This window comes from Poromitra crassiceps (genome assembly GCF_964638095.1).
Source record: "Poromitra crassiceps genome assembly, chromosome: 2".
Taxonomy (NCBI): domain Eukaryota; kingdom Metazoa; phylum Chordata; class Actinopteri; order Beryciformes; family Melamphaidae; genus Poromitra; species Poromitra crassiceps.
Window position 1 is genome coordinate 25,703,742 of NC_139624.1, and position 24,191 is coordinate 25,727,932.

General features: G+C 45.1%; 1 protein-coding gene across 1 annotated transcript in view; it reads left to right on the forward strand.

The window, feature by feature from the left end:
* Window positions 1-1,707: 1,707 nt before the first annotated feature.
* usp6nl (USP6 N-terminal like) overlaps window positions 1,708-24,191 on the forward strand; it is a 151,422-nt gene continuing 128,938 nt past the window's right edge. The window contains exons 1-2 of the mRNA XM_083660362.1: window positions 1,708-1,808; window positions 21,551-21,657. Coding sequence (XP_083516488.1) covers window positions 21,654-21,657 — 4 coding nt within the window. The 5' untranslated portion in view covers window positions 1,708-1,808; window positions 21,551-21,653. The remainder of the gene's footprint in view (window positions 1,809-21,550; window positions 21,658-24,191) is intronic.

A 24,191-nucleotide genomic window follows, 5' to 3' on the forward strand; every position in this document is an offset into this window, starting at 1 on the left:
AGTATGAGAGGGACCAGGGGAGAGGATCTGCTCTGTCCATGAGTCTCACTCTTCAGACCAGTATGAGAGGGACCAGGGGAGAGGATCTGCTCTGTGCATGAGTCTCACTCTTCAGACCAGTATGAGAGGGATCAGGGGAGAGGATCGGCTCTGACCAGAGTCTCACTCTTTGGTGCTAACCCATTCACAACGGAGGAAGATCGTGGTAGAGCAGAAGCCAGAAGGTGACTTCGTGACACAGTATCCGGACCTGCCAGTCCTGTACAATAGTGTAGTAAACTATAATTGTGCCCCCTTCCTTCTTTACTTAATCCTGTTTGTTTTTAATCCTGCCTCCCTCCCTCCACCCCCGATGAGATTTCATTTATTTATAGGGACAGATACAAAACATATAACATTTGTCAACATCTAATGATATGTACCACAACATTTGTAGCCTAGGCTAGTTTGCAATGCATGTCCCTAGATGTTATTATCTGTCTGGTACAACTCTGCTTAGTTAATAGCAGACACCAGCTGATCCAATGAAGGTCACTCACCGTCTTCACTCCTCCAAGCATAAACTACACAAGATCTTCTCTTCTGTCTCGCCACTGTGTGACATGTGTCAGAGGGCACACACTATCTCATGCCTTCTGGTTCTGCCCTTCATTAATGGGATTCTGGGCCAAAATATTTGACTGGTAGGCTACTCTAAGGCCTACAGAATATCCCTACAGCCGGAGGCAGAACTCGGTATCTTCGGCTGCTCAGAGTCCAAACTTCCCTACAGCTGTGCAACAATCTCTGACACTGGGGACTGTTGCCAAAACAAGCAAAACAGTAACGAGGGTCCCGGCACTGGATCACCAAATGAATTGTAAGTTGGAAACCCTCATTAATGTTCTGCTTGGTATGTACCTGTGTTACTTCTTGCCTTTTAGACACAAAATGGGTGAATTGGGTGGGAACTGAAAAAGGCTAATGGTTCTTCCACCTGCTACTGAGGCTCCTGACTGTGTTCAATGAATAAAGTGTAAACTTGCTCGTCTTGTTTGTTCCTGAAAATTAAAAATATTTTTGATGTTTATTGTTGTTTTTTTGTTGCTCCAAAGTAGTAGTTTGTCCACTTTTATTATTATTTTTAGTAGTTTGCCCATATTTATTTATTGTTCAGCACTACATCACTGATAATAAACCGGTAAAAAGAAGGGTAGGCTACTTGTGTATTTGAGCATTATTCCCCCGATCAATAGCCAACACAAGTAGCCTACCATTATGTCGCAACAACGCAACCGGTGTGTGAGAGCTGCAGCCCGGCGGGCGGCGCATTGCTACCTGGCTGGGATCAGGCTGCGGGCTGCACGCTGCAGGCAGGCAGACAGACAGAGTTTTGAGAAGAGTGCTTTGTGTGTGTGCGTGTGCGTGCGCGTGCGCGCGCGCGTGTGCGAGTAGGTGTGTGTGTGTGTGTGTGTGTGTGTGTGTGTGTGTGTGTGTGTGTGTGTGTGTGTGTGTGTGTGTGTGTGTGTGTGTGTGTGTGTGTGTGTGTGTGTGTGTGTGTGTGTGTGTGTGTGTGTGTGTGTGTGTGTGTGTGTGTGTGTGTGTGTGTGTGTGTGTGTGTGTGTGTGTGTGTGTGTGTGTGTGTGTGTGTGTGTGTGTGTGTGTGTGTGTGTGTGTGTGTGTGTGTGTGTGTGTGTGTGTGTGTGTGTGTGTGTGTGTGTGTGTGTACTTCCTGGTACACTACGGGACCATGGACATTTTCTCCTGCAGCTCGGCCGGGGACAGAGCCGCAGCAGCCGGGATGTGAGCACGGCGGAGCTGAGAGCAAGGTGAGCCTGGCTCTGGGTGAGCCTCGGTCAGCCCAGACGCACTTTGGTCTTTTTAACCGGAGCAGAGTGAAGTTGTCGGAGCTGCTGTTATGATCTGTCAGTGGACACGGTAACGTTACTGCGGGCTGAATGACTACAGGCGGTAACGGGGGGCTTTTCAAAGTGAAACTGAACACGGTGCCCACGGGGTTTGGACTTTGCTAAGCGTCTGTGTCAAATGATTCGTTTGGTTTGGCGTTTACGAAAGCAGGCAATGGGGTTTTATTATTGTAAACTTTGTGCTTATTTGTATTCACCGAGGCCTAGCGTAAGCGTACCTAGCCAAACCCACCAGCGTCAAGCTAGCCAGGGTGGAACCACCACACTTCCGGTTTCGACTTAGAAAATAAGAAAAACAACTGACAAATTACGTTGAAGGAGGACTGTATGAAATAAAAGGTCTTATGTATTTTCTCAAAATGTCTATTCGGCATTTAGGCTAGTATTAGTATTAGTAGGCCAGTACTGTACTGTAGGTATGTTGTTGTTGTTGTTGTTGTTAAAATAGAAACACAAACACCATATAAAACAGCATAAGGAATAAGTAGCATTAGGCTAATAATAATACTACATAAAGTTATAAACAGACATATTAAGGCAAACCATTCAATAAAAACAATCTACAAAAACGTATATATATATATATAGGATAATGAATTGATATATTTAGATGATAATATTGGTGGTGTTAAACAGGGTCCCTTGGGAAGGTTTTTCCATAAACGAGCCCTTCAATACAGGCCCATGCAAAATATAATTTATAGGATTGGTAAAACTTCACAACCTACACCAGACAGCTTGGAAGCAGGTAGGCTATACGCTATTGAATCCACCTGCAAGACATTTTATTCTGAAGGCCAAATAAGTTAGGTTCCCGTCTTATTTTGTCTACCTTTTGCTAGCTTGACGCGGCCGGACCCCCAGGCTGCCTCCCGCAGCGGAATCAATGTTGACAGAGCACCAATTACAGCCTCCCATTGGCTCTAGCGCCGAGCTCTGAGGCTCCTGATTGGCTCTGACGGCTGTCATTCACTTTGACGCGCTTGGCGCTTCTAACATTTCTCGTCTAAATGTATGTATGTAATATGAAATATGAATTGCGATGATGTGCTTTTGAATCTATGTGGATAATAACGAGGAATAGTGGATGCGTGCTTTCGAGTGCTTATTCTTAATAAGGGTGACTGCTGGTTGTTATTCTACCTCGTCGGGTAGCTGCATGGCAGAATATCGAGTTACCTTTGTAGCAGTGTGTCAAAGCTGCGTCAAGGTGGGCAAGATTAGCCAGAGCAAAAACGGAAGTTAAGTGAAATTGCCTTGAAAATAAAAGCGTTAAACATGTCACTTTAGGGAAAACAAAACAATAAGTAACTCATGGGTGTACAGAACAACTAAGATATCGCATCAAAACACTCAGATGCATCATTACAATTAAACAGTAAAACAATAGGATTAGTTAAGTGATTACTTAAAACTGTGGTTCTTAAATCTTTTCACATGATGGACCCCTACACTGACAAAGATTAGACCACGGACCCCCATTTGATAGGATTTTGTCCCACGGTCCCCCATATGATAATAAGATTGATGCTTTTAGATGTTTTATTACATAAAGTGTATAAAACCCATGACCAAAATAGTCATTGTATTAGCCTACTTATGAATGGAATTATAGTGAAAATAAATTACCCCCCGTTTGGTTGGGAACCCCCTGGAACCCCCTCAAGGACCCCTGGGGGTCCCCGGACCCCCATTTGAGAACCACTGACTTAAATGATCCTATTATTGTGTCAGCACATGGTATTTCCTGATGAAAGTGTCTTCTGGGTGGGAATAGCGTGACCCTCCCACCTGATACGTCCTCCCGGTGAAGCTCCCCGCTGTCTGGTGAATAGAAGCGGCCGGCAACTGCGCATGTGTCGGAGGAAGCATAGTGCTAGTTTACAACTTTCCCCAGATCGGCAGAGGGTGGAGCAGCAGCAGGGGGAAATTGGCCAAGTACAATTGGGGAGAAAATGGGCAAAAATCAGGAAAAAATAATAATTAAAAAGTCTATTGTGCAATTAAGGCTTACAAATGCTATTTCATGCATTAAAACATTTAAAATACCATTTTGGCAACTTTAGAAAAATGTCTACAATCTAAAACAGGTGTATAAGTGTATCCAAGTTAGCGGTGTCAAAAATAATTGATTATAAGATGCATCGCGATGCGGACGTGCACGATTCTGCATCGATTCACAAATGTCAAAAATCGATTTATTTTTATTTTTTATAATCAAATAAAATATAATGGAAGTACATGCAGTTGTTTATTTTAATTATGGATCATAATACAATGCAATTCCAAATGCACTTTTATTTTAAAAGTAGCCACACAGTGAGAAAAAAGAAAGTGAGAAAAAATAAATCATGTATTGAGGAAAAAAGTGATGCATCGATAATCGTAATCGAATCGAATCGTAGCCCTCTGAATCGTAATCGAATCGAATCGTGAGGCCAGTGAAGATTCACAGCCCTAATCCAAGTGGCACAATTCCTCTCAAAGGCAATGAGGCTTTTATTGAGACAATTCTGACAGGAAGTCCTACTTTTTGTAGCTGGCTTGACACTAGTGTGGCTTTCAATCCCTCCTGTCCCGCTTCAGGATAATGCGGCTTAATGCATTCAGGGGCTTTGCAGTTAGAAAACACAAGGCATTTGAGTAGTAAAGGTAGTGGTAATAGTTGACAGACTGCCAGTTCAGAATTACAACAACAAACTACAACAGGAATTCCTGGGATCATCCTCGCTCCCTTTAGGATAGAAATAGGCAGGGTGAGCCCATCTAACATCTCTGGGAAGACAAACTCCTATCATACTATCACTACTGTGAGACTTTGGTCCTCATAGGAGGTGGATGCTTGTTGTCCCAGTCGTTTGGGGTGAGTTGAGAGCCTCCTCCCTCGCCCTGCCACCCTGCTGCTCCTACTCCATTCTCAACACTGGGGGGGGGGGGGGGGGGGGGGGGGGACTTTGGTTAACCCAGCTCGTCGTACGACTCCGCCGGCCCAGAGAATTGCACGAATTTACTTTTCTATAACAGTTTGTGCTTTGCACCATTTATTTCTCTATAAAGTGATGTTATATAATGTCATGTAATGTTTGTTTCTGTAACTTCATGCTGCTTTTCTTGGCCACGTCCCCCAAAAAATATCTGATCTTATTTTGAAGCAGCTGTGGCCAGCATTTAGTAGCGGTGGTGGCCCACCGCTACTAAATGCATAGAGGAAACGCTGTGTGAAACCCAGTTATAGAACCATGATTTCCCCAATGCAGAAAAAATGGACGGAATCATGGGATTCGGTAATAAAAATGAAATCAACTGTACCTGATGGAATATTACAGATTTTTCCATAATGTGTCTGAAATTGATCAAAGTAGACCTAATAATCAAAATCTAAAGTAGACCTAATTATTGTAGTAAGTTACCTAAATGATTATATAACTAGAAAAGTGCACTCAGTAGAGTGCAGACCTCCGCCAGGTGCCGCTACACCTAACCATGGCCAAACCAAAACCCAACTGCGGAGAAAAAACCTTTCAGATTACAATGCAACATTACATTGTTTAATTGAGTTTGGCATACGGCCAAGAGTGAACGGAATGTATGGTGCTTATAGCCTCTTAGCCTATGTGTTGTATATAATAAAGATGTAAAAGCTTGTTCGATTCAGTGAATGTTGAAAAATGGTGCGATTAGTTTTTCCATAAAGCAACAGAATGCAGCCCCCCCAAAAACAGTGTTTCCCACAGGATTTTGAGTATTTGTGGTGGGGGACCGCAGACCCCCTAGGGGGGTGCGGGGGCATGCCCCCCTGCGAGATTTTTAAAAAACATTTTAAAGTAAAATGCATGAATTTGGTGTACTTTGAGAAAGCTTAAGAGCAAAATGAAAAGGCTAGATCTATGAAGAACATGTCATCATTACTGTGCTGTGGGTTTACAATGACAAACTAAATTTCTCCCTATAGGTCAGGGATACTCAACTTGCTTTGCCACTTTCGTGAAATGATAGAAGGCGAGGGGCCAGTTAATAAACAAACAATATACATTTTTCTGTAGCGGTTTGTAGGTTTTTGGGGTGTCAGCCGGAGTTTAGGCTGACAATGTTGTGCACACCGGATAGTTAGTTAGGTTAAGTTAGTTAGGTTAAGTACATGCATAAGTGCCTGGTAGCGAGCAGATGGCGGTATTTGACAATTTAGCAGCTAAATCATAGATTATTGAAAGATATTCCATATTCCAGACTGAAATGCTATAACAGAAGTATTGGCCAGAATGACATGAACATTTATTGGACACTTATTCAGTGGGTATCTTGCATGTTGCGTTCAGGTGCACTGTAAAAAAAAATATATATATATATATATGTTTTTTTCTTTTTGTGGCGGTCAAAATCCTTTTGTGGCGGCCCGCCACAAATTCCTTTATGTATGGGAAACACTGAAAAAGCAACATTAGAGTAGGTTATAGGAGAGTATACATTCAAATGTACGTTGATATATCGTGGTTGTCATTAGTGTGAAATGCCGACATGTTATTCTGGTGAATGGGGTGCTTTATAATGGGGCATGTACCCATCTCGTTAACGTCACAGGGTTTTCGCTGGAAAGAACCGCTGGATCGGATTGTTGAAAAAAGTGACTATTTGCAAACATTGATTTGCAATGTGTCTCTCTGGATCTCTCCATCCTCCAGCCTGTCCCTGTACTGGGTGTAACGTTTGCCGCATGTAGACAGCAGCCTGCTCAGTCTCTCTCTGGATCTGTCCATCCTCCATCCACAGTGCTTTGTATGTACATTAAACTCAGATCTAAGGTTTCGTGACTAACCTTTCCACTGGTAGATCAGGTGCGACTAACTTTTCCACTGGTAGATCAGGTGCGACTAACTTTTCCACTGGGTCACACAGCACATTATTTCGTCGCACACTTTATATTCTTGTATTGTCTTACTGTATATTATTGTGCTCTGTGTCTGCCTACCTGTGGCTCTGTGGTGCAGAGCAAGCTGCCTCTCTGCCCCACCTACCTGCCTCCTGCATAGACACAGCCAAGCGTCCGGCGAGAATAGGCCTAGAGAAATAATTCCATTTTGGTTTGGGGCGTTTTGAGACGGGGGTGGGTTATGCGTGGCCTAGCGTGGTGGGACCCTTACGTCATCTCACAACTTTGACTTTTCACTTTGAGAGACATGTCGCAGAAGCTGTCTGAGTGGCCGTGTCCACTGGGAATGTGTATTTGAGAAGCCAGCGCCTTTCTGCAATTCAGTCTCTATGATAAGGATGTGCTAGGAGCGCTGCTCTTCCCAAGACCGCACCTGGGGCCAGTTGCACCAAGTGGTCTCACGACTGGTCTTAAAACTAAGTTGGTCGTAACTTTACAACCTAACCGCTACGCCGGTTGCACCAACGGGGCGTAAGCCTTTTTCTCACTAAGACCGGTCGTAAATATTACGCCTGGTCAGGAGGAGGCGTAATTGGGCTCATTATACTCGAGCAAGCTCCGTGGGGGTGGAGCAGCCCGGCTGTGCCTGTGCCTGAGATCTCCATGGTAGTCTATCAGCGGAGACCTGTGATTGAGTCCTCACCGTCCTCATCATCGTAAAGTCGCCTTCGAAGCATGACGTTCGATTATAACGAACTAGTTGTGTGGCTTAGCCTTCCCAAATGTTGAGGGTCGTTTTTTTAGAATTTAATACATAGAATTGGGAACGTTACATTCAATTTCATTCAGACTGCCTGACATTCAATCGCCGCCATTTTTCCCCGGAGCATCCACAGGAGTAGGGAGGGTGGGAGGAGGGAGGGTGTAGTGACGCACATACAGTAGTGGACTGTGAGCGTAGTGGCACAGTGACGGCGCGAGGCACATTTTTGGGCCAATCAGGGAGCATTCCCCGGCAATTCACATGGACGCGCATTGCTACGACCGGCGTAGTTAAGACCAGACGTAATAGTCTAGCAGAAAGGGCCCTCAGATTTTGAGATACCCCTACCCGAGGTAGAACAAATGCCAACAATGTTTTTTCTTATCTTTAGGGTCTCCCATTAATGAAATTGATTCTTGGCAAATTTTATTTTTGGGGAAAAAATGTTTTTTTGGCTGTTCTTTAGAACTACCCCAATCCCTGAAAAAGAGCCAAATTAGGCCAGTCCGAATAGGGTAAAGGTGACAAAAAAGCTCATACCTTGAGAATGCTCACTCTTTTCCTCATCAGATTTGCTGAGGTATGAACCAGGTGGCTGCCCTACATCACCAAATAGTCAGAAAATTATTTACCTAAAAAGATCATGAATTATAGTCCTGTAAATATAGCTTTAGTTTAGGCGGAAATTGTACTTTGTGGTGATAGGAACAGGACTCCATCACGTTTCTCTCATTTATCAGAAAAACAGAAATCCCTGAAAAATATACCATTACTGAATTGTCTAGGGTGCTATTGAACACTGACCAGTAGTTGTATGGAGATACCTGGTACCGTTCTATTGCAAATGAGATTTCTTTAGACATAGCCCTGCCTTTTCTCTGAAACAGTCAAAATTCCGAATGGGGGGATAAGTGGTATACTTCTAATAATAATAATTTTATTTGGTGACACCTTTCAAAACACCCAAGGTCATTGTACAGTGCATAAGAGACATACCATTCTAAAAGATCATACATAAAAACAACAGGCATGGCAAACACCAGCATCATTAAAATACGATGAGCGTACATATAAGAAAAGACAGGAGATAAACACGGCAGGCGAATAACAGATTAAGTGCTGTATATGATTAAAGTGAGTAGGCCAATTTGTACAGGTGGGTTTTGAGGTGGGATTTGAATGTGGTGATGAAGTCAGACTGTTGGATGTGTGGGGGCAAGGAGTTCCAGAGTCTGGGTGCAGAGCAGCTGAAGGCCCTAGCACCCATGGTACTGAGGCGAGAGGTGGGGACGGTCAGGAGGCCAGCTGAGGAAGAGCGTAGGGAGCGGGAAGGGGTGTATTCCTGGAGGTCAGAGAGATGGGTGGGTGCTAGGTTGTGTAGGGCTTTGTAAGTGAGCAGAAGGTTTTTAAAGTCAATCCGGTAGTGAATGGGAAGCCAGTGGAGTTGAATGAGAACAGGGTGGTCAGATGATTTAGTGCGGGTGATGATCCAGGCATTTGGAGTCTGTTGAGCAATTTGGTGGGTAGGCCAGAGAGAAGAGAGTTGCAGTAACCAATCTGGGATGTAAGAAATGTGTGGATGAGGACTTTGGTGCTGTATTGGGACAGGGATGGGCGGAGTCTGGAGATGTTGCGGATGTGGAAGAAAGCAGACCGGGTGATGTTTTTTATGTGGGGTGCAAAGGAAAGGGTGCTGTCCAGAATGACGCTGAGGCTGTTGACTTGGGTGGAGAAGGGAACAGGGAAGCTGTCAATGATGATGTTTGGGGTGGTGGTGTTATGAGCTTTTGAGAGGGTGTTTTTGGAGCCGATGAGCAAGGCCTCGGTTTTACTGGCATTTAACTTCAGGAACTTTCTGCTCATCCAGCTCCTGATGTCCTGGAGGCAAGCAGTGAGGGAGGTGGGAGGAAGAGCGGTGGTGGGTTTGGTGGGATATAGACCTGGGTATCATCGGAGTAGCAGTGAAACCGGACACCATGGTGTCAGAGGATTTTACCCAGGGGGAGGAGGTAGGTGATGAATAGGAGTCGACCCAATACTGACCCCTGGGTCAAACGGCAGAACACCCGGACGTGTGGTTCCCTAGTTGGACAAACTGTTGTCTGTCGGTGAGGTAGGATGCAAACCAGGGAATTGCAACACCAGTGATTCCAATGTTCGCCAGGTGCTCCAGAAGTAGTGGGTGGGAGATGGTATCGAAAGCAGTGGAGAGGTCAAGGAGGATGAGGATGGTGAGGAGTCCAGAGTCAGCTGCACGGAGGAGGTTGTTAGTTATTTTTACCAGGGCTGTTTCAGTGCTGTGATTAGGGCAGAAACCATATTGAAATGGTTTGTGGAGGTTGTTTGAGTCGAGGTGGGACTGGAGTTGGGCGGCAACCACCCTCTCAAGAGTTTTGGAGATGAAGGGGAGGTTGGAGTTGGGACAGTAGTGGTTCAGGTCAGATGGGTACTGTGGCCCATAAGTTAAGAATGCCCACTCTGATGGTCATCATATTTGGAGAGGGAAATACCAGGTGGCTGAACTACATCAACAAATAGTCAGAATGTGGGTAACCCAATAAATAAAGTTTATCAAAATTACAAGCCTCTAAAACATATAAATACAAAGTGTAAATATTGGAAGTTTGCTGGAAATTGGAACATTAATCCAAACTATAATAATCAGTAGTATCTCCTGTCTTGACATGATGAAATAATACAAGTATAATAGTAATAATAATACATTTGTTTTATGGTAGCCCCAAATCTCAGTGCTTCATTTCATTTCATAAACAAAAACAGGAGAACAGACTAGAAAACAAAATAACCAAGGCAAAAATAAAACAGAACAGAGGAATAAAAAGTGACTGCTCGTTTGACCTGGTATATGGACACTTGTTTCACAGCCAAAGTCCAAATATCCAAATATGAAATACAGTATCAGCCCTTTGTTGAACGTATTATGACCCTACCAGATTATTGTGCCAGTGTTTGGGAGTCTGGGGCACATTCACAAGTTTATACTCCATGGACTGCAATTGTTAGGCTTGCAAAAGACTGATGCAAACAAAACTGTGTAAATATTGTTCAGTCTGTAGGAAGCCGGTCTATCTGGAGACAATCATGTTTAATATATCCTTAGTATCATTGTCCATTTGTCAAATTAAGCTATCACAATGTTAAATGTTTTCCTCTTCTGTGTATCATATTGTAACCTTTTTCCCAAGTATTTGGATCTTTCATTGTTGCTGCGCGTACATAAGATATGTTTCAGTGAGAGGTCAAGTATATAGATACAAGAATGTCAAATGTCAGGTTCCTCAGAGACGTTTGGGGACACATTTTGACATTCTACACACCAGGTACAGAACTCCGTACAGGGGAGGCCAACAGAGAGGCACTGGCACTTTCCACTCTCTCCACAGTTTGGATCTTTGCAATACAAGTAAGTAATGTCTCTCACTTCTGTAGGTGCTGGGGGTTTCTTAAATAGGACTGGTTTAATGGCTCCATCTCTGACAATCCATCCCTTGCCGATAGGACTCCATAAAAGGGGTTTGGGCATGTGACTGTGACACCATATCGCTGTCTGATACAGTACATTGCTCTTTGCACATGTTGTGCAAATTCATCCTCTGTTGGTGGCAGGTTTGCAGAGGCTGCATATGTTGTTGATGCAATTATGAACCTCAGTTCATCCAAGTTTGTGCACATCAGTCCATTTTCCTTTTTATTTTTTCCGTAAAGCAGAAGCGCAAATTCTCTTGCGACTGGCAAAGACTTCCAAGCTGGAAGAGTCCAAAATGGGCCAGATCTTTGAGCTCACTGAGATGGGTCTTGAGTTTGGTGAATGCTGTTGTCTTTCCTATTCTGTACAAACTACTTGTTGTGTCACAGTCAGTGAGTGCATGACATGCTGGTAGACAGCAAGAGCAATGTATCAGACACTGATATGGTTTCACAGTCACATGCCCAAACCCCTGTTATGGAGTCCTATCATCAAGGGATGGATTGTCAGAGATGGAGCCATTTGACCAGCTCTATTTAGGAAACCCCCCAGCACCTACAGAAGTGAGAGACATTACTTACTTGTATTGCAAAGATGCAAACTGTGGAGAGAGTGGAAAGGGCCAGTGCCTCTCTGTTGCCCTTCCAACATCTTATATACGCGCAGCAACAATGCAAGATCCAAATACTTTGGAAAAAGGTTACAATATGATACACAGAAGAGGGAAGAATGTAACATTGTGATAGCTTAATCTGACAAATGGACAATGATACTAAGGATACAGTATATTAAACATGATCGTCTCCAGATACACAGGCTGCCTCCAGACTGAACAATATTTAGACAGTTTTGTTTGCATCACTCTTTTGCAATCCTTACAACTGCAGTCCATGGAGGATAAGGTTGTGAATGTGCCCCAGACTCCCAAACACTGGCACAATAATCTGGTTGGGTCATAATACGCAACAAAGGCCTGATACTTTGGCTGTGAAAAAAGTGTCCATATACTACCTGGACAAAAAAGCAGTCACTTTTTATTTCTCTGTTCTGTTTTATTTTTGCCTTGGTTATTTTGTTTTCTAATCCGTTTTTCTAGTCTGTTTTTGTGATTGTGTATTATGATTACTATTATACTTGGATTAATGTTCCAGTTTCAATAAAACTTCCAATATTTACACCTTGTATTTCTATGTTTTATGGTAAATGGTAAATGGCCTGCATTTATATAGTGCTTTACAATCAGTAGGTACATTCACCCATTCATACACCGATGGCGGCAGGCTGCCACGCAGGGTGCTGGCACACCATCCGGAGCAATTGGGGTTCAGTATCTTGCCCAAGGACACTTCGACATGCCGACTGGAGGAGGTGGAAATCGAACCACCGACCTCTTTTATCCAAAGCGATTAGTGGACGACCTGCTCTACCTCCTGAGCTATAGGTTTGTAATTTAGATCAACTTTATTTTATTGGTTTACCCACATTCTGACTATTTGGTGATGTAGTTCAGCCACCTGGTATTTCCCTCTCCAAATATGATGACCATCAGACTGAGCATTCTTAACTTATAGGCTATTATGCCACTTCACTTATCCCCCATTCAGAATGACCTAATTTGACAGTTTCAGAGAAGAGGTAGTAGGTCTATGTCTAAAGAAATCTCATTTGCAATAGAACTGTACCAGATATCTCCATACAACTACTGGTCAGGGTTCAATAGCACCCTAGACAATTCAGTAATGGTATATTTTCCAGGGATTTCTGTTTTTCTGATAAATGAGAGAAAAGTGATGGAGTCCTATGTTCCTATCACCACAAAGTACAATTTCCGCCTAAACTAAAGCTATATTTACAGGACTATAATTCATGATCTTTTTAGGTAAATCATTTTCTGACTATTTGGTGATGTAGGGCAGCCACCTGGTTCATACCTCAGCAAATCTGGTGAGGAAAAGAGTGAGCATTCTCAAGGTATGAGCTTTTTTGTCACCTTTACCCTATTCGGACTGGCCTAATTTGGCTCTTTTTCAGGGATTGGGGTAGTTCTAAAGAACAGCCAAAAAAACATTTTTTCCCCAAAAATAAAATTTGCCAAGAATCAATTTCATTAATGGGAGACCCTAAAGATAAGAAAAAACATTGTTGGCATTTGTTCTACCTCGGGTAGGGGTATCTCGAAAACTAAAGCCTTTTTTGAGGACTTGCTGCTAGACTATAAGCACTGTTGGTGCAACAGGTGTAAATCCACTCTAAAGACTGGTCTTAACTGAGACCGACGTAGGAGTTACGACCAGGCATAGTTAAGACCACTTGGTGCAACCGGCCCCTGGTGTTTAAGCGCTCTTGGGGGCTAGTGTTTTTGGGGGCGGAGCGCTCTGGGCGTCTCAAGCTGAAAAATGTTGGAGGAAAAGCGCGCTGCTGCTCGTCAATGTCACTCCTCCAACCTCTTCTCCTGACAGGGGGATCTTCACCCTCCATGTCACTCCTCCTACCTCTTCTCCTGACAGGGGGATCTTCACCCTCCGCTGCTGCCAGAATTGCCAATAATCTGGCTTTCGTGTTTAAAGTGCGAACAATCAACAACTACAAACTAGCTGGCTAGGGTCCGTGTGATCGTTGCGTCCTGACCTGTACTGTACTGTCCTGACCTGTACTGTACTGTCCTGACCTGTACTGTCCTGACCTGACCTGTACTGACCTGTACTGACCTGTACTGACCTGTACTGACCTGTACTGACCTGTACTGCGCGCGACCACGGCAGCGAACAAACAAAACAAAACAAAAACGGGTCTCATTAGACTCAATTCAGATGAAGTTTTTACCGTAATGATAAATTCTACAGTAAATATGTCATCAAAGGGCCTCATCATAGGTGGACGACGACGGCACTGACTGGACCAGATCAGATGTTTAATAAAGGCTTAAAGGGATAGTTTGGTTTGTTTGAAGTGGGGTCCTATCAGCTAGTTCGATACACTAACTGAAGTAGGTACAGTGGTCTGCAGGCTGGGCGCATTGTGGAACGAGACCCGGCACTCAGAGCAGCACCCAAACCAGCCTTTTCTCTGTAAGTACGGGGGGTCAACAACTAAAACGTAATTTAGCCACCTAAAACACCTAAAACAACGCCCACCTAAACAAATCGATATCCGTGTACATGCACGCTCTATTTTGACAATTTTCAGCGCTTTACTTTTCCGCAAAACAGCAGTTTCATTCGGCACTGCTTTTTCTCCCAACCGTACAACTACCGTATTCCTCCGCCTGCACAGAGCCGCAGCACTGGATTACTCCGCAGTTATTTGGAGGTATTTTATTTCTCTCGGTTTGTTAGTGAAGACACAACAAATAGAATACACGAACGAAAATATGAGTGATTTTGATAGCGAGGATGATATGCCATTCACCTTGGAGACAAGAGGATACAATTATGAACCAGAGAGAATACAGAAGAGGAACTTTTGCAGAGAGTGAACAGGCAGAGAGCTGCGCCTCCTGTCAAAATAGAGCGTGCATGTACACGGATATCGATTTGTTTAGGTGGGCGTTGTTTTAGGTGTTTTAGGTGGCTAAATTACGTTTTAGTTGTTGACCCCAAGAATCTAAAATCGATTTATATTGCGATTCTTAAAGGACGGCTTTACCGTGGGGAATATGAATATATATCAATCTCACGCCCCTAAGGTTTTAGAATCCGTTGAAATATTTTGAAATTGGAGCTTCACTGCCTGACCTATCAGGCATCTCTCACATTTTTAGGGAAGCCGGATGACGCGTTACGCGTCACCCGGCTTCCCTCCCCGCTTGCGGAACTCGAGCGCCTATGAACTACAAGTCTTGTGAGCCATGGTCCCGCCTCTAGAGGTCCTCCACGCCCCTTCAGAGCTCTCGACGAAAAGCAAAAGGCAGCCATCTTTTCAACCGCCTAGCCTGCTGTAGCTAATATTAGCTTCCCATAGTTCCTTGCAAAGAGACCATTATCTCGGGAACGGAAGCACTAATCGACACGGGACTGGCGGCATTGGAAAGCTCGTCAAATTTTACATCTAGTAGTAGGTGAGTTGAAGTAACGAAATCAACGCTGAGCAATGTACCCATTTTTACACATTTTTACAGAAAATAGTTACAACATCAGATGCGCGTAACTCCTACGAAAATGCCTTAAAATGCATGAAATTTTTTTTATGAAGACATCTCCCGACATATATACTACCGTTTACATTTGGTGCAATTTGGAGGCAATTTTATTTTCGATTTATTTCTTCTTCTTTGTATCTTTTATTGTCGAAGCCTTCTTCTTCTTCTTCTTCTTTGAGTTTTATGGCGGTTGGCAAACATATATGTGCATTACCGCCACCTTCTGGAGTTTGATATCAGCCAAATGCCTGAGGGGTGGGCATGAAAACGAAGGCCACGCGAGCCCAGTGCATTGTGGGAAATGTAGTATTTCGGGTCCCCGCACCCGCCCCTCCCCTCCACCACCCCCCCCCCCTCCACACAGAGTGGATTTCTGGTGATATCTCTGGCGGGAAACAACCAATTTCAAAAATTTCAACGGATTCGAAAACCTTAGGGGCGTGAGATTTAATATATATTCATATTCCCCACGGTAAAGCCGGCCTTTAAGTATTGCGATTCTACGATTATTGCGATTCGATATTACGATTTATTGCGATTTTTGTTTCTTTTTTTCTTTTCTTTTTTCAGTTTGTTTGCTTTTTTACGCTAGATTAGAACATGGGAAAAGTTGAATCATACACTAGAGACTGTATATTATATATCATGAGTAGGGCTGGGAGATATAGTTAAAAACAGGGGCGGACTGGGATCATAATTCAGGCCGGGCATTAGATACCAAGCAGGCCAGGCCGATATGGGCCAACGCGCGTGAAATTTGGGCCGTTTGAAGCCAGATTTGGGCCGTTTGAAGTCCAATTTTACAATGAGATGCACCCACTTTAACCCTGAAGTGTAATTATTACTTCAGACTAACTAATAAAGTAATAAAACCACTAGTAAACCAGTAGGCGGCGCCTGGCCTGCTGTTCAGTGAGTGGCCTGACTGCAAGCACCCAAAAAAAAAAAATTTTTTTTTTTTTTTTTTTTTTTTGCGATTATCGATTCTGGAATAAAAGATCGATCCAAAAAATCGTGACATAAAAAATCGCGATACTTAGGTGAATCGATTTTTTCCCCCACCCCTAAGAAATAGGCTAAAGAACTGTTTAAGTTGTTATCCATGTAGGCTACATGTTGTTTTAATGTTAAAAGGTGATTTAATTTTTTTTTATTGTTTTTTACTATAAGAGCTTAATTTAAAAAAAGAAATATCTGTGTCCTGCCTCTCTCATTATTCAGACAAATGCATTATCCAATAGCCCGATGTCGGCAATTCAAATCTTGCATGATCATATACAGGCTTTTATTGATTTTTAAATGCTCAAAAATATGTCCCCATCACTCTGTTGCATTGACTGTTAATGTGGTCGAAATAATCACTGAAGATATTCTTATTTTTAGTATAGAATAGTCGAATATTCATATTGGACAGTCGATATTTTGGCTGGCATAGTATCGCAGGGTAAAATCTTGGTATCATGACAACACTATTATGGATATATGTATGTGACACAAAAATGCGATTTATCATTTTGGCCGGCAAAAATATGCTTGGTGAGAGGATTTTTTGCATCTACTGACCACTTGGCCGGTGAGTCAAAAAGTTAATTTGGGGCCGTGCGCTCGGGGCAGAGGTAGACATATGGTGGAGCTAATCCCAGGTGACAGACTGGAAGCTAAGACTCTCCACCCACGCACCCTTCAGACTGGAGACACCCCCGCCCACCCCCCTCCCTGTCCCTGCTAAATGTCCTCCGTCAGTGATACGGCTGGACTGGAGTATGACTGAGTTACGCTTTTATTATTCAAAATATAAGCAGTTAAAGGATAATTTCGTTTTTTTTTCAACCTGGACCCTATTTCCCACGCTGTATGTGTCTAAGGGACTTATCGTGACATCATTTTTTCAAATTGGTTGAGTACTCACCGAGATAGCCTTGTTTACAGCTCGTCAAACAACTACCAGTGTAACCCAGTCGGGCAATTGCGCACCGTCATTCCACATTCGCTAAAACTGCTTGTTTTGCCGCTGGGAGACTCATTGCCACCCAGTGGCGCGGTTTGTTTACCCAAATGCTGCTCGGCTGTCTGATCCCTCGTATACATGAATATTATTCTCCGGGGGGTTTACTGTCGGACAGAGAAAATGGGCGAGGAGAGAGAGAGAGGAGCAGAATTGTCTCCAGCACAGCGCTGTTGATGAGAGAGTGAAAATCCTCCGTGTGTTGACACAGCGCGAGCTTCCATGTATTCTGCCTGCTCCTCTCTCCTCTCCTCTCGCTAAAAAAATTCGATATCGATACCGATTCGATACTTTGACTTCGATACCGGTTCCTGAACGAACTACATTACACATTGAAATTACCATACAAATCTTTAGTTTTATTCTTTTGAAAGCAGTTTTAAATGACAGCATAGTGCTCCTGCGCCACACTGGTCCAGCCATCAGCAGTCACAGTGTCACAGCCTCCCTCACGTTCTGCAACTCTTTCTTCATGTGTTCCTTCTCCACTGCATACCATGCTGGGATTAGTGTATCTGACAGCATGTCATGATACTTTAAGGTTCTTATCATCTCCCTGTAATTGACATCAGAAGAACACAACATATCAACAATAGCATGGATGTATTTTATTATTGCCTATCAAAGTTAAAACTATCTAGTCTAAAAGATTACCTATAGGCTATATTGGCCAAGTGGCACTCATCTCGCCCCCCCCCCCAGAATTGTACCCTCAGCAGCAGGCTGGACAGAGGCTAATGTGAAGAGAGAGAAGGAAAAAATCTAGCTGAGCTGGTAACGTCAGCTAGGCTGTATCTTGGGCTGGAAGGCAGGATTACTGTCCGTCTTACTGCTTTTCAGCTTTTGATTCACCGGTAGCAACGTTAGCTTACGGCCCATAAACTAAAGCTAACGTTACACAGTATCTAACCTTACATTGGGTCCCAGTTTATCACTGCGCCTAGAGTAGCCTGTTGGCCGAATATTTATGTTTGCTGAAGGTTAAGTTAGCTGCTAAAATCCCAGGGCCCAGTTGCACAAAGCACCTTAGGTTAAGATTTCCCTTAGGGCCCGAGTTAAGGTGTCCATCAAATAGAATCGGCTGCACAAAACACCATTCGGTACTCAACCCTACCCACTTGTGATTTAGACCAATAAGAAATCAGTATGGCTGATTTCTTATTGGTCTAAATCAAATTGGGTAGCAATTAACAATTGCTACCCAATTTTAAATCGAGCAATGATGATCATGAGAATGAGAATAATGCCCATAACCCAACATCCTGACCCGCTCAGTGTGCTGACCCGCTCAGTGTGCTGCCCCGCCCCGCTCAGTGTGCTGACCCGCTCAGTGTGCTGACCCGCTCAGTGTGCTGACCCGCTCAGTGTGCTGACCCGCTCTGTGTGCTGACCCGCTCTGTGTGCTGACCCGCTCAGTGTGCTGACCCGCTCACCGCTCAGTGTGCTGACCCGCTCAGTGTGCTGACCCGCTCTGTGTGCTGCCCCGCTCTGTGTGCTGCCCCGCTCTGTGTGCTGCCCCGCTCAGTGTGCTGACCCGCTGCTGATTTCTCCTTCCCTCTACTGGTGGAGCATTGTGCTGACCGCTGCTGCTTTCTGACATCAGATACTCCAGCATCTGCAATTGTTGTGCTCATGGCAACATGGGGGCGCTTCATTTCAACATCACCCGCATCATTTCCTCCGCTCTGCCTCTCCTAACGTGCCCCTGCCTCCCCCCGCCTCCCCCTGCCCCCCCCCCCCCCGCCTCCCCCTGCCCCCCCCCCCCTTCCCCTGCCTCCCCCCGCCCCCCACCTCCCCCTGCCTCCCCCTGCCTCCCCCGCACACATCTGCAGTGATCAAATTACACATTATTACCGCACGCTGCCCCGGCACCGTCATCACATTACTGTTATTTAGTCCCATGTCCGGGCCTCTTTGGATAGACTGACACAGACACACACACACACACACACACACACACACACACACACACACACAGCGCCAAGCCAAGCCTGTGATCACCCGCTCTGTGCCCTGCCATTTCAAGCCCAATGAAGACGTTAATGGCCGTGCCCACATCTTTAATCAGCTGTGTGTGGGTGTGTGTGTGTGTGAGAGAGAGAGAGTGAGTGTGTGCGCGCGCGTGCGTGTGCATGCTGACTTTAAGCAGGGCCTCCTGTAGTCTGTGTGTGTGTGTGTGTGTCTGTGTGTGTGTGTGTGTGCGCGCGTGCGTGTGCGTGCTGAGTTTAAGCAGGGCCTCCTGTAGTGTGCGTGTGTATGTGTGTGTGTGCTGATTTAAGCAGGGCCTCCTGTAGTGTCTGTGTGTGTGTGTGTGTGTGTGTGTGTGTGTGTGTGTGTGTGTGTGTGTGTGTGTGCTGACTTTAAGCAGGGCCTCCTGTAGTGTGTGTGTGTGTGTGTGTGTGTGTGCTGACTTTAAGCAGGGCCTCCTGTAGTGTGCGTGTGTGTGTGTGTGTGTGTGTGTGTGTGCTGACTTTAAGCAGGGCCTCCTGTAGTGTGTGTGTGTGTGTGTGTGTGTGTGTGCGTGTGTGTGTGTGTGTGTGTGTGTGTGTGTGTGTGCTGACTTTAAGCAGGGCCTCCTGTAGTGTGCGTGTGTGTGTGTGTGTGTGTGCTGACTTTAAGCAGGGCCTCCTGTAGTGTGTGTGTGTGTGTGTGTGTGTGTGTGTGTGTGTGTGTGTGTGTGTGTGTGTGTGTGCTGACTTTAAGCAGGGCCTCCTGTAGTGTGTTTGGTGCAGTCAGTGAAGCAGCTTAGCAGTGATTTGATAGTTTCTATCTGTCTGCCTGATGTCCCCAGTGCATCTGTGTGCCTCGGTAGGGGGCATTGCCAAGGCAGCGCATATCCGGTATATCCCATATGTCGATATTTTCCAACTCTTTTGGCCGATTGCCAAGAACGATATACTGTATGTGCACCCCCCCCCCCCCCCACTAATTTCAGAGAACATCAAGTCTCTCCTGTAGGAATTTAGTTAACACATTATTATGTGTTATTATAAAATGGCTCTCTCAAATCAAGCAATCTGATTGGTTCACAGCCATTGTATAATTCCAGTAACCGAGTTCAATAACCCATGGCCATGGGTTATTGGTTGCCATGGCAACTCTCTTACTAAGAGAGTAATAATAAGGCTTACCTCAAATGACAACGTAGGAAAAAAAAATGGCGGAGACAGCTGTCAGATCCTTGTGAATCGATCTTCGCTTATAACTTTACTAATACTTCGCAGAAAATGATGTTTTGTACAAGAATAGATGCGGGCTAATGTCTTCTTTGCAAAAGAAAGGCTGTTAACTCCGCATTTAACCCCGCATTTAACCCCGTAACGTTAGTTGGTGTCGGGCAAGCCCTGAGAATGCATGTATGGAGGGTCACTACTGCTTCAAGTCTTTGTACAATGAGTCATTATGGACGCATGATGGCGCAACTCTCTTACTAAAAGGCTTTGAAAACAAAATGGCGGAGACACCTTTCAGATCCTTGTGAATCGATCTTCGCTTATAACTTTACTAATACTTCGCAGAAAATGATGTTTTGTACAAGAATAGACGCGGGCTAATGTCTTAACCCCTCTCTCGCGCGCCCTCACTCTTAACCCCGCATCTCTAAATAAGACGTAACGTTACTTGGTACAGCTCTGGTGTCGGACTTTGCAAAAAGCTCTCAGGTTCGCAGCAAGCGCCAGGATTGGCCAATGTCGACTTCAGTCTCCAGAACGATCCAATCAAATCACCCGCACGTCTATCTTCTTGCTAGAGGTCCCGCCTTACAGTAGTGTTTCAACTGACTCTCAGAATACCATGCCAGTCGGACTTATAGTGTTATTATTATTATATTATTATACTTGGAACCCTTTTATAAAAGCAATATAGCACTCGAGCAGCGTGTGTTGTGGAATATATCCCCCTGATCAGTTGTTATCCCACGAGGCCGCAGGCAAATGCGTGTGTTATCACCGCAAGTGTGTTATCACCACAACACACTTGCTCTCGTGATATATTGCTTAATTATATTATTATTATAGTGACGGCCCGCTGGCAAATGCAGACATAAATAAAATGCTTTTCAAAATGTACACATTCACTGGGCAAAATAAGAAAACAACTTTGAGCTAATTCAAGCTACTATTTGAAGCACCGAGCGTTTGGGCATAAAGTGTTTGGGGCATTTTATCATATCGGCACAAATGTTCGTTTCGGGCCGATGTGGATATTTAATTTGAAAGACTTCATGGGGCCATGATGTGCCCATTTCATTGTGCCTCCCTAGTAGGGAATCTAGAATCTGTAACAAAATGTCTGTCCATCTGAAAATCCATCTTCAGATGCTTCCTTGATCATCTGATGGCATCTTGTGCCCCTGGGCTTCCGTCTGGTTTCTCCTCTCAGGTCATGAGTGCCTCTAGGAAAGACCCAGTGGAGAACAACCTCACCTGTCCAGATCCCCGCCCGGGCCGGGCCTCGGCCTGCCCCACACCCCCTGCCTCCCACCATGAGTAAGTACCTACGCATACGCACGCACACACACACACACACACACACACACACACACACACACACACACACACACACACACACACACACACACACACACACACACACACACACACACACAGCCCCTATCCTTCTCCCTGCCTAAGGTACAAACATACCCCTACAGCCCCTATCCTCCTCCTGCCTAAGGCACAAACATACCCCTACAGCCCCTATCCTCCTCCTGCCTAAGGTACAAACATACCCCTACAGCCCCTATCCTCCTCCTGCCTAAGGTACAAACATACCCCTACAGCCCCTATCCTCCTCCTGCCTAAGGTACAAACATACCCCTACAGCCCCTATCCTCCTCCTGCCTAAGGTACAAACATACCCCTACAGCCCCTATCCTCCTCCTGCCTAAGGTACAAACATACCCCTACAGCCCGTATCCTCCTAAGGTACAAACATACCCCTACAGCCCCTATCCTCCTCCTGCCTAAGGTACAAACATACCCCTACAGCCCGTATCCTCCTAAGGTACAAACATACCCCTACAGCCCCTATCCTCCTCCTGCCTAAGGCACAAACATACCCCTACAGCCCCTATCCTCCTCCTGCCTAAGGTACAAACATACCCCTACAGCCCCTATCCTCCTCCTGCCTAAGGTACAAACATACCCCTACAGCCCGTATCCTCCTAAGGTACAAACATACCCCTACAGCCCCTATCCTCCTCCTGCCTAAGGCACAAACATACCCCTACAGCCCCTATCCTCCTCCTGCCTAAGGTACAAACATACCCCTACAGCCCCTATCCTCCTCCTGCCTAAGGTACAAACATACCCCTACAGCCCGTATCCTCCTAAGGTACAAACATACCCCTACAGCCCCTATCCTCCTCCTGCCTAAGGTACAAACATACCCCTACAGCCCGTATCCTCCTAAGGTACAAACATACCCCTACAGCCCCTATCCTCCTCCTGCCTAAGGCACAAACATACCCCTACAGCCCCTATCCTCCTCCTGCCTAAGGTACAAACATACCCCTACAGCCCCTATCCTCCTCCTGCCTAAGGTACAAACATACCCCTACAGCCCCTATCCTCCTCCTGCCTAAGGTACAAACATACCCCTACAGCCCGTATCCTCCTCCTGCCTAAGGTACAAACATACCCCTACAGCCCGTATCCTCCTAAGGTACAAACATACCCCTACAGCCCCTATCCTCCTCCTGCCTAAGGCACAAACATATGGCGCAGGGGGAGCGAGCGCCCCAACCCTTGCCACGGCAATCAGTCATCAATCACGCCGCAAAGCATGATGGGAGGGCATATGTAGCGGGATATGCACTCCATCAACTCTGTGTGCGCTATCTCCCCGGCTTTCTCTCCACTGTATGTCACTGAGGCTGTAATGGCATGGCTCCGTGTGTGTGTGTGTGTGTGTGTGTGTGTGTGTGTGTGTGTGTGTGTGTGTGTGTGTGTGTGTGTGTGTGTGGCGTGTGTGTGTGTGTGAGATTCACCCTCTTTAGGGCTGGGCGATATGGACCAAAAATCCTATCTGGATATTTTCAGGCTGAATTTTCTATGAAGTGGGCTACATGTTCAGTTGTAAGTCAAAGCCACATGTGAGTTGTCACAAGCACTTTTATTAAAACAAGACTGTAATGAAAATAAAATGCAAAGACAGGGTTTCCTTCCCTATTGGGGCTTTCACAAAATATTTGCACAATGAGATTTTTTGGTCAACTAGAATTTTTGCGCACTACGTGGAGTACGCACACTCAGTCCTGGGGTGGAGACTGTGGAGACGATCGTGACTCATGTAGGGCTGTGAATCTTCACTGGCCTCATGATTCGATTCGATTACGATTAATCTGTCAACGATTCGATTCGATTCCACGATGCATCTTGATACAGCTCAAAGTATTGCAGCTCCACGTATCACATCCTCAATTTTCTGTATTATTACTGTACATGGCTACTGTCAGAGTAAAATAATTGATTGACTGCTTATTGATTGATTGTTGATCATTGTAGACTCTGTACTACACTCCCTTTTTTACTTAGAAAGTGCTTTAAAATCTGAATGTCAATAGAAATTTAAACATAAACGATTCAACGATTCATCTGTCTTCACTTCGTTTTTTTTTTTTTTTTTTTTTGACACCCCTAATTCACACATAACAGCACTTCTGCTGATGGGCTTCACCCCATGTCGCATGTCAAATAGTAATCATTTATCCCCATGCCGTCCTATCGGCTGCCCCGGTCGCTGCTCCACCCTCTGCCGATCTGGGGAGAGCCAAGACCGCTTCTTTTCACCTGACGGGGGAGCTTCACCGGTAGGACGTAGCACGTGGGAGGATCACGCTATTCCCACCAGTTCCCTTCCACCCGGAACAGGCGCCCCGAACAACCAGAGGAGGCGCTAGTGCAGCAACCAGGACACATACTCCCAATCCGGCTTCCCACCCGCAGACACCAGCCAATCGTGCCTGTATGGACGCCCGGCCGAGCCGAAAGTAACACGTCGTGGATAGGAACCTGCGCCC